The sequence below is a fragment of the Lynx rufus genome, unplaced genomic scaffold (assembly GCF_022079265.1).
Source record: "Lynx rufus isolate CCGP_SWC_20201006 ecotype Redwood Valley unplaced genomic scaffold, mLynRuf1.p SCAF_32, whole genome shotgun sequence".
In the NCBI taxonomy this organism is placed as follows: Eukaryota; Metazoa; Chordata; class Mammalia; order Carnivora; family Felidae; genus Lynx; species Lynx rufus.
In genome coordinates, this window is record NW_025814848.1 from 726,732 (window position 1) to 740,621 (window position 13,890).

The window sequence follows — 13,890 nt, forward strand, 5'->3', positions numbered from 1 at the left end:
ACACAGAATCCGAAACAGGCTCCAGGCTCTGAGCTGTCAGCCCAGAGCCCGACGCGGGGCTCGAACTCCCGGACCGCGAGATCGTGACCTGGCTGAAGTCGGACGCTTAACCGACTGCGCCACCCAGGCGCCCCGATGAAGGCCTTTATAAGGTCTTTGGGTCTTTCCTCTGAGAGGGGAAACAGAACTGTGAGCAGAGAAGTGATCTATGTATACTTGAAAGGGCAATATGTAGCAGCTATTATCAAATGCTATAACCACAATAGATGAAATATATGGGAAATAAATACTGATTATTGTTCTTTAACCCTGATCTGGGTCACCTAGGTTATAAGATCCAGGTGGGCCAGAGGACATTGCGGTGTCTATCCGCCAAACATGGTGGAACATGGTCAGAAGTTTCAACCTGACTTATTGGACAGGGTCAGTAAAAACGTAAAGAACATAGGCTTTAGGATAAAATATGAATGGAATTGAATCCCAGTTCCAGGGATGAAGTGTTGGGAAAGTTACTTAACCTCCTTCTCCTTGGGCTTCCCCTTACATGCAACAGGGATGATAGCGTACCTAAAGTACAAGGTTGCCTTCAAGATTAAACGAGATAGATGAGACATACACATAAAGCATTTAGCGCAGGGCTTGGGAGCTTAATACACAAACTGATTAAGAAGGGGGATGAAATCTTTTACACTAGCAAATTAAATGAACAACTTAGTACCTTTTAAAATACCTATCATTTTGCTCCATACTGGAAAAGCATACATTACTTTTTAAAGAGGCAACCACTTTGATTAAATTACTGTTTCCTGCATTTATAAAATCCATCCTTTAAATGATAATTGAGTAGGTGAATATTCTATGGCTCTATTAACAGCAGTGGAAGTTGGAGAATTTGAAATATTTTCGACTTAAACCTTTTTAACTTTGTCTGCAGGGCAATTCCATTTCCTCTACCAAAGGAGCTTAATTTTAGAAACAACATTCTTTAAATGAGGACAGAAGCTACTTGCTACTCAGAGTATTTGTTTGAAATTCAGCTAGTTTCAGTACAAGTCAAACCAAAAGTGTTCCTCAGAATTTGTATGAAGCAGGATTTTGCCACAAAATTCCATTTAAATTCTTTTCAGTTAAAACACAGCAGACAGGATTAACAGATTTCAGCCACCTGTAGCTCTCACCACGGTCAGTTTGATGTTAAATTTTGTCTACATTAATGGAACTTGTCATCATAGGCTTGCAGGAAAATGCAGATGCGGATTTTGAGACTGACAACATTCTATACAACAAAGATAACTACACTGTTGCAGTTCAGAAAATTCTTTCCCAAACAAACCTAAATGTTGGAAATCCATCATACTGCATGGAAAAGCTTCCTGTCCACAGTATCATTGTTTTTACAAGGTGGCAGGTATGTTGACTTTCCCCTTTCGAATTAGGTGCGTGATCTTTATTTCATTTATTGCGGCAGCATTTTATTACTGGATGCTGATGCCATCACGAAGTACAACATCGCCCACACGACGCACGGCCCCCTCCTTTTTCGTACAGCGCGGTGCTCGTTCCTAACTGAAGCTGGCTCTCGGAGTAACGGATGCTGCAGCAAGGCAGACCCTGTCCCCAGAGGCGTGCCCCTGGGACAGGTACTGCACTGGTAGCGGCGACGCCGTCGGGGCGACGAGGGGCGCCCATGCGGGACCCACCGCTCCTCGGGCTCCCTGCTGCTGCGTGGGTCTCGAAGCCGGAGACCGCGGGGACGCCGGGGAGGCGGGGGTCGTCGTGTGGTGCCACCAACGACACAGCGGCAATGGCCCACCCGGAACACGACAGGGACCCGACACCAGGCAGCGAAGATTCCGCAGCTTCTCGCCCCCGCCCAGCCACTCGGGGTCCGACGGCCGGGCCAACCCTCCCCCTACCACCGCCCCCCGCGCGCACCCGCCCAGGCCCCGGCCCGCCCCACGCAGGCGCGCGGCAGGCCACGCCCCTCCCCCTTCGCTCGCGGGGCCCGGGCAGGGGCGGAGCGACCCTCGGAAGGGGCGTGGAGACCGGGCCCGACGCGCGCACGCGCTCTCAGACCTTACGGCTACGTGTCGGGCCACGTGATGCCCACCCCGAAAGTCCCCCGTGAAGCAACAGGACGTTAAAAAAAATTCTTTTTTTGGGCGGGGGGTGGGGGGGAAGGGATGAAAACGGACTAGAGATGGGGGAAAAAAAAACTATAGTAACGGGAGGAGAGAATGGGGCCGTGCGGCGGCGAGCGCAGCAGCCCTGGCGCGTCCCGCTGGCAATCCCTCTCACCTAAACGCCACCGCCGGACCGCGCCCGCCAGACGAGCCGGCCCGGCGGCGAAGAGCGCGAAGCGGCGCGGCCGTCGCCCCCGCCCCAGTCGAAAGCACCGCCACCCGCCGCCCCCGCCGCCCTGCCCGGCGCCCTCCCCCGTCCGTCGGCCCCCGCACCGGCCCCTCCCTCCGCTCTCGCCCGCCTCGGCGGCGACCCCGGCCCGGCGCCCAGGCCGGGCTCGCCGGGCACCGCCTCCGTCGCGCTGCCCGCCGCCGGCCCCTCAGGCCGCCCACCCCGCCGGAGGGAGACGGCGCGGCGGCGGCGGCGGCGGCACCCGGGCCGGGGGCTGCGGGGGGCGGCGGCGGGAGGAGGAGCGCGCCGGCCGGGGCCCCGCTAACGGCCGCCCTGCGCGGCCCCGCCCGCCGCCCGCCCCCGGCCCTCCCCGCGCCGCCGCCCCTCCCCCCGCGCCGCCGCCGCCGCCGCTGGCAGCGCCGCCTGAACTGAGGCGAACTCCGCCGCCAAGTGAGTGAGGAGGAGGAGGAGGAGGCGAGGAGGAGGAGGAGGAAGAGGAGGAGCGGAGTCAGAGCGCGGCGGCAGCGGCAGAGGCGGCCGCGGCGGGGACCAGCCCAGAGAGACCCCGAGCCCGCGGCAGAAGCGGCGGCGGCGGCTGAGCGGGCGCGACCAGCCGAGCGAGCGGCGGCGGCCCGGCTCCTCCTCGTCCGGCGCCGAGCGGCCCGCGCCCGCACTCGGCCCGCGGAGACCCGCCTCCCGCCCGCCGGCGGCCTCGTGAGGGACGCGCCGAGCCGGCGGCCGAGGAGCGGCGGCGGGCCGGGAGCGCGTCGGGCCGCGGGCGGAAAGTGCCTGCGGGGGCGGGGAGAGCGCGGCGAGCGCGCGGTCCGGCCGCCCCGGCGCCCGGCGCGGGAGCGGAGCGGAGCGGGACGCCGAGTCCCGAGCGGCCGGCGGCCGGGGCTCCCCGCCCCTCCCTCCTCTCCGGCGGCGGCGGCGGCGGCGGCGGCGGCGGGCGGAGTGAGCTGCGGAGCCTGGAATATGGTCGGGGAAATGGAAACGAAGGAGAAGCCGAAGCCCACCCCAGATTACCTGATGCAGCTGATGAACGACAAGAAGCTCATGAGCAGCCTGCCCAACTTCTGCGGGATCTTCAACCACCTCGAGCGGCTGCTGGACGAAGGTGAGTCTCCTCGTCGGCCCCTCGCGGCCCGCGCCCCGGCGGCGGCCCCTCTTCTCGGGACCCGACGCCCTGCCGGCGTGTGGGGAGGGCGGGAAGGTCGCGGCCGGCGGGGACCGTGCGCCCGGGGACGGAGGAGAGGCCCGGGCGGGGCGCACGGAGGCGGCGCCGAGGCCGGGCTCGCGGGGCGCGGCGGCGGCGGCGGCGGGCAGGCGGGCGGGCGGGCCGGGGCCGCGGGCGCGGGCGGGACCCATCGGCGGGACGCACACTCTCCTCTCCAACGCCCCCCCCCCCCCGGATCCCGGACCCCGGACCCGAGACCCCGGGCCTCGCGCCGCCGGCGCCCGAGTTGGTGGCGCTGGGGAAGGGCTGCGGGGCGAGCCCTCTCGCGCCCCCCGGCTTCCAGCCGCGCCGGCGAGCACCGCGACGGCCCGGAGCTTCGCGGGCCTGCCCGGGAGGAGCCCGGCCTCGCCCGCCCCGCGGGCGCCTGAAGGACACCGGCCCCGGGGCGCACCCAGAGGGGGCTCTCCCGAGGAGGCCGGCGGTTCCCGAAGTGGAGGACTCAGTGGGGCTTTTGCTTTTTTGGAGTTTGTGCAGCTTGCAGATACTCGAGGGGAGTAGCGTGAGGCTCGATAATTTAGAGAAATTCCAAAGGAGACCGAAAGTACTGCTGATTTAGCCGAAGGCGAGGACAAAATGACAGCGGAAAGCACTTTTTGTCCTTTTGTTTGGGGAAGCGAGAACTGTTCGGGAGTTTAACTTCACTTCGGGCGGGGGGGGGGGTGTGAATACGAAATAACGCGAGGACAAATCTGAACGGAGTCCCGAGTAGGAGAGAACTTCGGCGGAGAGCTTTTCCCCGAGGACGCCGCTGCCTTACTTTGTAGGACAGGAAATCAAGACGTTTGAAAGGGCGAAAATAAAAACGAGTGAAAGTTTGCAAGAAAGCTTGGTTGGTGGAGAGCTGAGGGATGCGAAGAATGACTAGAAGATTAATTCTGGCCAACTCTGGAATCTCTTTAACAAGTTTTTGTAACAATGCCCTGGACTGTTAAAAATTCTAGTAGCTGTGCATTGCTGTGAACGCCTGGAGAAAAAAAAAAAAATGACCAGCAAGAAAGTCTGCTTTGAAAATCGAGTAGCCAGGAGGTTTTTTTTGTTCTTAGAAGCATCACCGGAGGACTGTTAAAGCTGAAAACTGTGTTTTGTAGAACTGAACAATGGATTTTGGATTTTTCACAAGAATTTTGAGATCTTTATTAAAGAAGTAGGGAAAAGGAATCTGAAGCTTAGAGAGTTGGAATGTCACTAAAGAACAAAAGACCGGAAATGTCTCCGTGATTAAAGACGGTTAAAGAAGGATCCCAGGAGCTTTTGTTGTCTGGAAAGTCCAGAAACAACTTTAAAAGTACGAAACTGTTAGGTTTTCCTGCGTCCTCCGTTTTGCTTACATACGTTAAACATAACGGCCGCAACCTTTATTGGAATAGGCTTAACACTGTTGAAACAGCAAGTCTGTTAATTTCACATTGCTCCAGAAAAAACTTGAGCTGTCCCTTTAAGGGGTTCTGTTTTTTTCTATTTGTGTTGGCATTTGAAAGATTGTGGAGGCAGAAAACTTTCTGGAATGTCAAAAAAAAAAAAATTGCTGGAACTCTTAAAGTGAGTATTTCCAAATGTGAGCGCTAAGGGGCGCCAGTTATTTTTTTTAAAGGAGGAATGTTTGGAGCAAAATGTGTAACGTACTCAATAATGATCTATATTAAATTTAGTGGAAATTTAAATCACAGTAGATGGTTTTATGTGTAATTTGTGGCCACACTTGTTGTATGTGTAATACATAACATATTTGCGAACAATGAAAACACTTTCTTTAAAATTATGGGAACAACTTTTGTCACATTTCAAAAATAATACGCAGCCTTGCTTTGGTATGTTTTGGTAAAATTAGAGCTTGAGTGGTATTTGTAAAAGTTTCTGTCAGGGTTATTTTTCGAAAGTACTGTTGTTTAGAAAGAATCCTTCATAGACGTTAAAATGAAAATACGTCCTCACAATATTTAGGGTTAAAGTTCATTCTCTGAATTGAAATGTTCAGTTCAATCAAATGGCACTACACTAGATTATAAAAAAACAATTGCAAATACTTTCACTTTACGTGCATGCTATTTAAAAACAGCTCTTTTAGGTTTCTCTGGTTCTGAAAGGCTTCTCTTTTGTGTTACTACGTTCCCCTAAAATCTCTAAAAGATAATTCGGACTCCTGTTAAAAAGTTTCTAACCCTTGCCTTCAATAATTTTTAATCTCCCAAATCTAGAATTCCAATTATGTCATCTCTAACAAAGGTTTGTTTGTTCATTTCTCTGTGGTTTGAAAGAGTAACCATTGCATTTTTAAGTCTTGGAGACTACTAGCTGAGGATGATAAATTGTAATTTTTTTTTTTTTTAGTATGGTTTACTCCATCTCTTATCTTGGTCTATCTTGAGTTTTAGTTTTATCAACTCCCCAGCATCAAGATTGCTTCTGTGTGGTAGCTGGAATGTTTAAAATGGACAGCATAATGACTAGGAAGTTTGATTGTTTTTTTATCAGACCAGTACAAACATGCAGGAAAAGGGGCTATTCCTTAGTGTGGAATAAGCAGCTTCCTGTAATTGTTAGCCTTATTATAAACTTAATTTGGCTTAAAGAAAATTGGTTTTTGAAATGCATCATATTTTTTGGGCCAGGTGATTGAATTCTGAAAATTTGTCAACTTGCTTTACCCCTTTGTGGTCTGTCGTTGTCCAAAACAGATTAATCATGATTTCAGTTTATGGTTAGGAATTACATTTTGCTTTTCCATATGATTGGCAGAACAAAAAAAAAATTACGTAAAGCTTTAAGTTTCACGTTAGTAATTAAGATACTGTACTTATAGTAGATGTATTTTCAGATAATTAAAAATTTCGAGTAATTTTTTTCATTTCATTTCATTTAGGAATTCTATTTCAAAATGCATTTTAAAAGTATGCTTTAAAAATTTTTGCTTGTCAGTTTGAGAATTTTTATTTGGCTAGTCACAAATTTGGGATTTATATGTGCTAGGTTTTCTTAGTTGATTAACACTTAGCATGCTTTAGATTGAGCATTTTAGTTCCATGTCAAGTTAACCTTTAGCCTATATTTTGACTGTGGACAATCTTTTTGGTTTTTGGATTTATTTTATGCGGGGTGGGGGTGGGGTGGATTGTCAGACTTTGCTCCAAGTATCTTCACATGGTTGCTTTTTTTTTTTTTTTTAAGTTGTGAATATGTTCTAGGTTAGACCACTCACATTAAGGATGTAATTTCAGAAGAATCTTTCGTTGAAGATAGAGATGATTGCACACAAAACCGAGGTCTTAAAGTCTTAAACTGCTCTCTGGAGAGAAGTTTCCAAACGGAATCCTGGGACCATCCTTGGGAAAGAGTAGTTGCTACAGCAAGTTTTTTATTTAAAAAAACAAAACTTTCTTTGTCATGAAAATGAGACTCGAGGAACAAGGGTACTTGAATGCAAATTCTGTTTTTATAAAGTATTGCAATTTAGAATTAAGACGACAAATGAGATCAGTTAGACTTAAAAATCCCAGATGGGGAAAAGGGAGAACTAGGGATTTTAAAATCAGATTTTGAGTTTGTATTTTTTAGGCACATGGAGGTTGAGGCTGCTGACAGGAAAATTCAAAATGTATGGTTTATAAGTAAAGCTAGCCTAAATCTTCCGTGAATATCTGGAAAATTAGTGTATGGCTCAGAAGTGAGCAAACATGTTAGATTACATTCTCCATTACTCATTTGAAAAATGCATTTTAATTTTCTTATGTTCTTTTGGAGGGATGGTAATAGATTTTCTGACCTCAATTTTCTCTTCCTCTCCCTTAAAAACGTGGCCAAAAAATGTTTTACATTAGAACTTGCTTTACTAGTTAACATTTTTCCATGTTAATGTTTGTCTCCATTTATTATGCATTTAGTATTGAAAGTATCGTATCATACCCTCGGTTTTCTTACACTTCAAAAATTTTTTTCCAAGGGAGAAATCTTGTCTACAAAAGCTTTGTTTCAAAAATTGTATGGCTTTTTGTTGGTATCGAGAGGATTCTTGCTATGTAAGTTTACTAAAATTTTAGGGTTTTTTTCCTGGAGCATTGTTGACAGTAATCAATATCTGAAACAAACAGATTTTAGCTAAATTGAAGTAATCTGTTCTTTAGGAACAAAGATTTTGTAGTTGTATACTAGCCCTTTGAATTAATAGTGATAAGAAGGAAACTGATATTTATAATCAGTTGTTCTTTCCATTATTCTTTTTCCCCCTTACCCAGGAGGTGTCACCAGCTCTATAAGGTAATGATGGAAATGATAATTTGTATAGTAGGTCATTTATTCAACATTCATTCTCTACTTTTGAAGCTTAACTCCCCTTTAGGCAGAATATGTATTCAAGATGCATGTACATACAATGAGGCAGAAGGTGATTCCTTTTTTTCTTAACTTTATCCAATTTACATGTTTTGCAGTAAAAGCTGTACTCCCAAGGATATAATGTAATTGAATTAATAGAAATAGGTCTCTTCGCTAATCACATTTGCTAGTGTGTTTGGTATGAGACCTTTTCTTAAATGGCTTTGAGGATATCGAGTGAAAACAAGTTAATTTGGTTTTTTTTAACGGTTGATGCACCTTATATTTCTGTTGTTATCCCCTCACTTGTCACTGTCCTGAAGCTGATTGCAAAGTGCATCAGTTTTCCGTAAGAAAAAAAATGGTTTTTGGTTTACTTTTTAAAGGGAAATCAATTCCTGTGACAAAGGACATAAAATGTAACACCCCGCCCCCCCAAACACACACACACACACACACACACACACACACACACACACACACACCTGCCTTTATTGGAGCATTATTCTCATGCTCTTTTTCTGAAGCCAGTGTTTAGATTTGTAAGGTTTTGTTTTATTGTTTTTTTAATTTTTTGGCTTTAAGAGAATTATACCAGTGTGATCATAGAGATAGCTTTTTATGATCTGACTGGAATATCTTTTAATTTCTTTGAGAAATTTATTACAGTTAATACAATTTGTTCGGTTTATGATGGTGCAGTTAAAAGTAAAATTTGTCTTCCTCTGTTGGGGATTGGAAAATGCTATGCCATTTTTAAGTTTAATTCATTTGATAACTTGAGTGACAGAGTCTACTGAGCAACTTTCTGTTGCTATTGGTATGTCAACTGTTACGAAGATATCCAAGGATCTATTTTAGGCCAAGGGATCAGGATAGAGCCGGAACCTATGCCAAGAAGTCATAATTCTATTATGTACTAACTTTTAATTCTTAATTTTTATATTTTCCAACTTTTTATGATTGACAGGATTTCATTATTTTTTCTGATCCTTCTCCTTCTTTGACATCAAGATTATGTACTTTTCCCTTCATGGGAACTTTTAGGGAACGCGTGTACCTCTTTTACAAGTTGGCGTTTCAGTTTTGGGGCCCAGAATAGCTAGGTTGTTAGATGTCCAAGTAAGATTTTTTTCATTTAACAGAAAGCAAACATAACATTAAAGTTTTCGTAGTGAATGCGTTTTGTTAGCGTGACTGTGTTATGATATTTGTAGATATAACCCAGCGTGTGTTAGGTACTACTGTCTATAGAGTTTTCATCAGTCGTATTTAACATTGCAATAATATCTCTGTTTGTGCCTGTCTACCCTGTTAGAATTGGTTGAAAGTGCCCACCTCATAGCCTGGCATATTTAGACTATCAAATGTTCATTGAATTAATAAATAGGTTGACAGTGTTACCCTCTTGATTTCTATATTTTCTAGAGTATGGGATTAAGCAAATAATGTACTAATTGGTGATAGTTTTGGGCAGTTAGAAAAAAGGTACGTGTTTTTTTTTTTTTAATGATTTGTTTTTAGAAATCTTACAATATTGTTTGTAATACCTGTCCTCAAGAAGCTTTTATCTTAATTTTACTTTACTACCATCGGTGTGCATGAGAATTAGGAAAATAAAATTGTTTTACTGCGGCAATAGTTTTCAGCCAGTCCTTATGCAGAGTAGATCAGTCCATAAGCAGAGAGAAGCTGTCAGTGCTCCTCTCAGCTCCTAAAAGTTTTGGCATTTATGGAATTATATAGGTAAACCTTTTTCCTTGTCAATTACCTATAAAAGTTAGTATCCAGCTGATATGTGGGTCTTGTAGTCTGTAAAACACAGTGTATGGGAAACATTCCAGGTCCCTAAGTGCTGCTTTGATGTGTTCATGATAGATAAGGACTATTTGAATGGTTTTAGTTCAGAAGAAAGCTGAGTATAAACATATATGGCAGTTACAGTAATTTAATACAAATAGCAATTTTTTAAAGCATAGGTGTTTCTTTAAGCTAATTTGAAAGTGCCATTACTTAGAAGACTGATAAATTGAAGTTTTCAGCTAACTGAAACTTAACCCTCTTAAAAGCAGTCTACTTTTCTGCTTTAGCCTTAACAATGTTTTAAAAGTAATTCTGCCATGAATTTTTACAGAGATAGCTTGTAGAAGATAAGTGATTTATCCAGAAATCTTATAATTAACAAGCAAATGACCGCACTTAATTTTTTTTGTCATTCGTTTCCTGAAGCAGCAACTCTAGTTTGAAATTCCAGCAATCCTGTTAGGTCTAGCAAAATGAAACTTTGTTCATAATGTTGCTTTATACGTTGATTCTAACCTATATGTTTTATTAAACTAAATTTTGTGACTAATGAAATGAATCCATTTACTATAACATTTCTTTCACTGTTATTTATGATAACGCAGAATATGTCAACTTGGGTGCTTTTCAAGGGTACTGAAGTGTCAGAAAAACATCAAAATGCAGTTAAATCCAGAAAGTAGTCTCATGTTGTATGGTCATAGCAATAAGGAAAGGGCTTCTGTTTGTACACGTGTAGGCGTGCATGTGTATAGAGGGAGACATACAGCGAATGTGAGCTGTCCCTGAATCCTTGAGAGTGGGCGCTGGGGACGGGGAAGATCTAGAACATGGACGGTTTTTGAAGTAATGAAACTATCTTGCTTGGCCCCAGGATTGAAATGATTATATATCAAAAGTGGAAAAGGGTCTTATTAGCTATCCTAAGTAAACATCTTGCCTTTGGCTTTAGTGCAGGACAAGTCATTGTAAAGATTGGGCATCATTACCTGGTCAGTTGCAAATTATTGGGGAACTTTTGGGTTTTAAGCTAAATTAAGTTTAAAATATATAGAAACATTTGCGTAATGTAGGTGCAGAAACTGAGGTCTAGAGAGGTGGTGACTCTTCCACATCACAAGGCAAGGTAGTAACAGGGTTGGGGCTAGACCCTCGGCTCTACCTTCTGATCTCGTTGGTGAATATGCTGCTCCATACATGGAACTGAAGAAGAAAAACCCAGAATAGTTCCACGTGCTAAGAAATTCCTGTGTTGCCTTACGTTGTGAACATGAAGAAAAAGTAAATGGGAGATTTGCTAATTCTGTGATAAGTTGGACTTGAGCAAATACCGGTCAAATTCTTGGAGCTGGAATTTTTTTTTTTTTTAATGGTAAATTTTTGTGATCATTAAGAGGCTAAAAACGAGAAAGTAAAGGTGTTTAGAGTTTTCAGCTCATTTACTTTAACTTCTTAGTAACCGTAGGATAGAGCCTTATTTAACTCTTTAGGTACAAATCTAGTGTGTATTTAGTATTTTTGCTGCTGTTATTGTTTTTTGCAGTTATTATTTCTTATAACCACTCAAGAAGAAACCTAATATTTCTGACTGGAGGACTTAATATAAAGGTTTACTGAGTCAGAAATGTACGCTTGGATCACTTTTAGATTAGCATCGGGTGGTTAATGGCATAGGTGGGCAACTCTGAATAGGGATTGTCGGGAGGTGAATGACGTTGCTGGATGGAAATGGGAGCCGCACTAAGTAGCCCGCCTTGTTCCATTTGTGATGCCCACACCTGGAGTGTCAACTGATTCCTTCAAGTATATTCAGAAAGAAGTAGGAACCACAGCCCCTCGCTTGCTGTGTTACAGTAATTGACTTACTCTGAGAAACGTTACATGGAAGGTGAATACATTTTTTAAGAAGTAAAATTTCAGACCAAGTTCAAATATAAGGTATTTGGAAATTAACTGCATCTAATTCTTACTATTGCTGCTGTTACCATCATCGTGGCATGATGCTGCAGTTGTTACGACAGGTATTCAGGTGTTGACTGTATGTGTGTGTATGTATATGTGTGCATGTATACATGTGTACATGTGTGAGCCAGCATAAAGGTAAAAATGAATTTGTGTTTCTGGCCATATGCTAATGAGACCATGTTGCAAGTAAGAATTCTCTGGCTAGTAGACCTGAGATCTAATCATGAGGTTGCAGTTAAGTAGTTTGGTGACCTGGGACAAGATACCTAACCTCAGATTCTTTATCTGTAAGTGGAATTATTAACTGCCCTACCAACCTCAAATCAAAATACTCGGAGACAGGAGAGTATTATATGCAGAAGAACTTTTCAGACTGTAAGGTCGCATCATCTAATTTCTGTCGATATTTTTAGGTGGTTTTTGATAGGATAGGATGGACAATGAGATAAGCAAGGCAGCATATAGAGAATGAAAGAAGAAAAGAAAAAAGGTAACTTACCCGTATGAGTATCAGCTAGTGTTTATGTTCACGAGGACCACTCATTACTAGCATTCTGATGGTTGAGAAGTCCCTTTGAGCTGAAATAACTAATATTTTTTGAAAATTAGAACCTGACTTGGTATTAATAGGTGGTAGGCTTTAATGAGGTGAAGGGAGGGTGGAGGATGTTCTAGGAGAAGAGAAAGTGCTGTAATGTCGAAACAGTGGTGATGGGAGATTGAAAGATTTTCAGAAAGCACGTTTAGACTCATTTGGAATGGCAAATGCACGCGAAGGAGTGAGTTAAGGGCACAGCCAGCAGGCTAGGTCCGGGCTCTATTAGGATGGGCCTTGAATGCCAGGATGAAAAGCATAAATTTTATTCTGAGTTTTGTAAGGAACCAGTGGAGGGCTTGTACTGTTTTGGGGTGTCATAATGAGCTCTTTGAGGGGAACTAACAAGAGCGCAGAATAGATGAGCTTAAGGAAGTAGAAATTGGATGCAGTGAGAAGGATTAAGATTTATGGTTAGGTAGCTTTTAAACAGTTAATTTTCTCAAAATACTTAATAAAAATATATTCAAGCTTTCTATATTTTAGATCTAATCTCTTTACAGTTTTTTAAAGCATTTGTTTTAACTAAAAATAAACATACACAAAAATTATTTTTTCCTTGCCCGTAAGTTATTATCTTAATCCTGAAGTATTGAGAATGTGCGGGGCTCATTGGCACAGCTGTCACCCAAAATGTTGGTTACTTAGAATTAGGCTTTGGCTTTATATGTGAATTAAAGAGGACTGAAGAAACTCTTTGGTTTAGGGGAATCTTAGAAATTTTTATTTTATTTTATTTTTGAGAGTGCATGCATGAGTTGGGGAGGGGCAGAGGGAGAGATGAAGAGAGAGAATCCCGAGCAGGCTCCATGCCCGGCCAGAGCTCGATGAGGGGCTCGGTCCCACCACACCGCGAGATCATGACCTGAGCCGAAATGAAGAGTTGAGTCGGACACTTACCTGAGCCACCTAGGAGCCCCAGAAATTCTTGACTTGGTTTGAGTTGGAGGAAATTTTATCCAAACCTTACTCATCTAATGTTGTCAAATCTAGATGTGTTCAAAAAGGAAGATTTTTGGGAACTTCACTGTTTTCATCATCATATTATTATTTAATCTTATTTTTATGTTGATTGTTTTGAGCAAAGTAGAGATCTCTTTACCTGCCATCTCTGTATATTTGTGTATCTCTCTTAAAAACTAGAATCATTTTGTATAGCAACATCGTATTGAACAAAATGGTTCAATCTTACATTTAATATGATAACCAGTCTATATTCAGATTTCTGTAGTTATTCCCAAGATATTTTTTATAACTGGCTGTCCAGACCAGAGTCTGACTCAGGACCCCGTCCCGTTCCTTGAATCTGGTTGTTAGGACTTCATGCCTTTTTAATTTAGAACCATCTTTTTTATGTCACTGCTGTAACTTCCTTATCATTGGAATTACTCCTTTCTGCCCTCTGTATCTAGCACTTGGGAGGTTAGGTTTAAAGGATCGAATAGGTTCAAGTGTATAACATCATAGGTGATGATTAGGTACTTGATTTAGCATTATGCTGGGGGTACAGTATCTGGTTCCACTATTAGTGAAACTGAAATGGAAATCTGGGTTAGTGTGGTGATAAACTGATCCTCCCACTGTAGTTTGGTAAAGCTTTCCTTAACCAGGGAATATATTCCTGTTTTGA

The 13,890-nt window shown here is 44.0% G+C and overlaps 1 protein-coding gene across 8 annotated transcripts in view; it reads left to right on the plus strand.

Moving 5' to 3' along the window:
- The first annotated feature begins 3,253 nt into the window (after positions 1-3,253).
- QKI (QKI, KH domain containing RNA binding) overlaps positions 3,254-13,890 on the plus strand; it is a 152,325-nt gene continuing 141,688 nt past the window's right edge. For 4 of the 8 annotated variants that reach the window (XM_047093129.1, XM_047093130.1, XM_047093136.1 and 1 more), the window contains exon 1: positions 3,256-3,469. In XM_047093129.1, coding sequence (XP_046949085.1) covers positions 3,328-3,469 — 142 coding nt within the window. In that variant the 5' untranslated portion in view covers positions 3,256-3,327. Of the gene's footprint in view, positions 3,470-13,890 lie in introns of all 8 variants that reach the window. The other 4 variants (XM_047093131.1, XM_047093134.1, XM_047093135.1 and 1 more) reach the window with 3 other exon arrangements.